This window comes from Arachis duranensis, chromosome 1, assembly GCF_000817695.3.
Source record: "Arachis duranensis cultivar V14167 chromosome 1, aradu.V14167.gnm2.J7QH, whole genome shotgun sequence".
NCBI classification, from domain to species: domain Eukaryota; kingdom Viridiplantae; phylum Streptophyta; class Magnoliopsida; order Fabales; family Fabaceae; genus Arachis; species Arachis duranensis.
Window position 1 is genome coordinate 8,177,169 of NC_029772.3, and position 1,045 is coordinate 8,178,213.

General features: G+C 34.4%; 1 protein-coding gene across 1 annotated transcript in view; it reads left to right on the forward strand.

The window, feature by feature from the left end:
* The window catches only part of LOC107474345 (protein TIC 40, chloroplastic), an 8,325-nt gene extending 7,302 nt beyond the window's left edge, over nt 1-1,023 (forward strand). Inside the window, exons 14-15 of the mRNA XM_016093970.3 lie at nt 414-455; nt 504-1,023. Of these exons, the coding sequence (XP_015949456.1) occupies nt 414-455; nt 504-530 (69 nt within the window). The 3' untranslated portion in view covers nt 531-1,023. The remainder of the gene's footprint in view (nt 1-413; nt 456-503) is intronic.
* Nucleotides 1,024-1,045: the final 22 nt, after the last annotated feature.

The following is a 1,045-nucleotide window of genomic DNA, read 5'->3' on the forward strand; positions in this document are numbered from 1 at the left end:
AAAAAGTGATTTTATGATATAGTTTCTTTTCCCCCTCAAAACTCTTTCCAGAAGTTACTTTTTTCAACTTACTAAAAAAAAGAGTAAACCTTCAATCTTGTCCTAGAGGAAAAAATACAAGGACAAAACCATTCCTTAAGATTCAAAAATGACAAATTTGTATATTGCCATTCAGAAAGGGTGATAGATTAATCCTTCCACACAAAATCATACATGTACGGGATGATGAATCTGTCCAATCTTTTGAATGGTAAGGGACAAATTTGCTTTGTAAGAAAATGACAAAGGATGAATTTTTCACTTTCAAATCTTAAAATCAGGACTAGATTGCGAGCAGAAAATTTTTTTTCTAAACTTTTGGTAAAAGGTTATGAAAAGTTCTGGTTCATATTTATTTCCTCTTGACTTTACAGGTTATGGACGTGTTCAATAAAATATCAGAGATGTTCCCCGGAGTAAGTCCACCTTGATTTCATTTGTGCATTGTTGTTTTGCTGGTCAAGTTTTTCCATTCATGCCTTCTCAGATGAGCAATGAGATAAGCTCTCTCTAACCACAAGGAACTTTACAAACACTCATTTTCTCATGGATCGATCCATACTGCATGCAACAAGCTCACTGGTTTTCAGCTTCATGGTGACCATACACACAATAACTGGCTGGCCTGGGTCTAATCGTTTCCCATAGTTGGAATTTTCTCTCTCTTTTTTTGCTGAAATAGTTGAGATTGTATATTAAAATTTTTTTTTTGAGGCATTGCATTTACAGTGTGGTTTTTATGTACTTGGAATTATGTTCTTAGATAGGCCTACCGAACTTGAACTTGAGCTATCAGAATTGAGATTAAATCTTTCATGAGCATAAGCTGCCGTGTCATTGAACTATGTACTGTAAGTGGTAAAGTGCAAAATGTCAAATACCCTAAATAAAGCATGCAACACAAACCGTGTAACGATTGTAACTATTGCCATTTACTTAGTTAAGTCGAAAAGATGGCCATGCATGATCCGGGAAAATTATATATTCATAGAGCACTAAAGTAGAT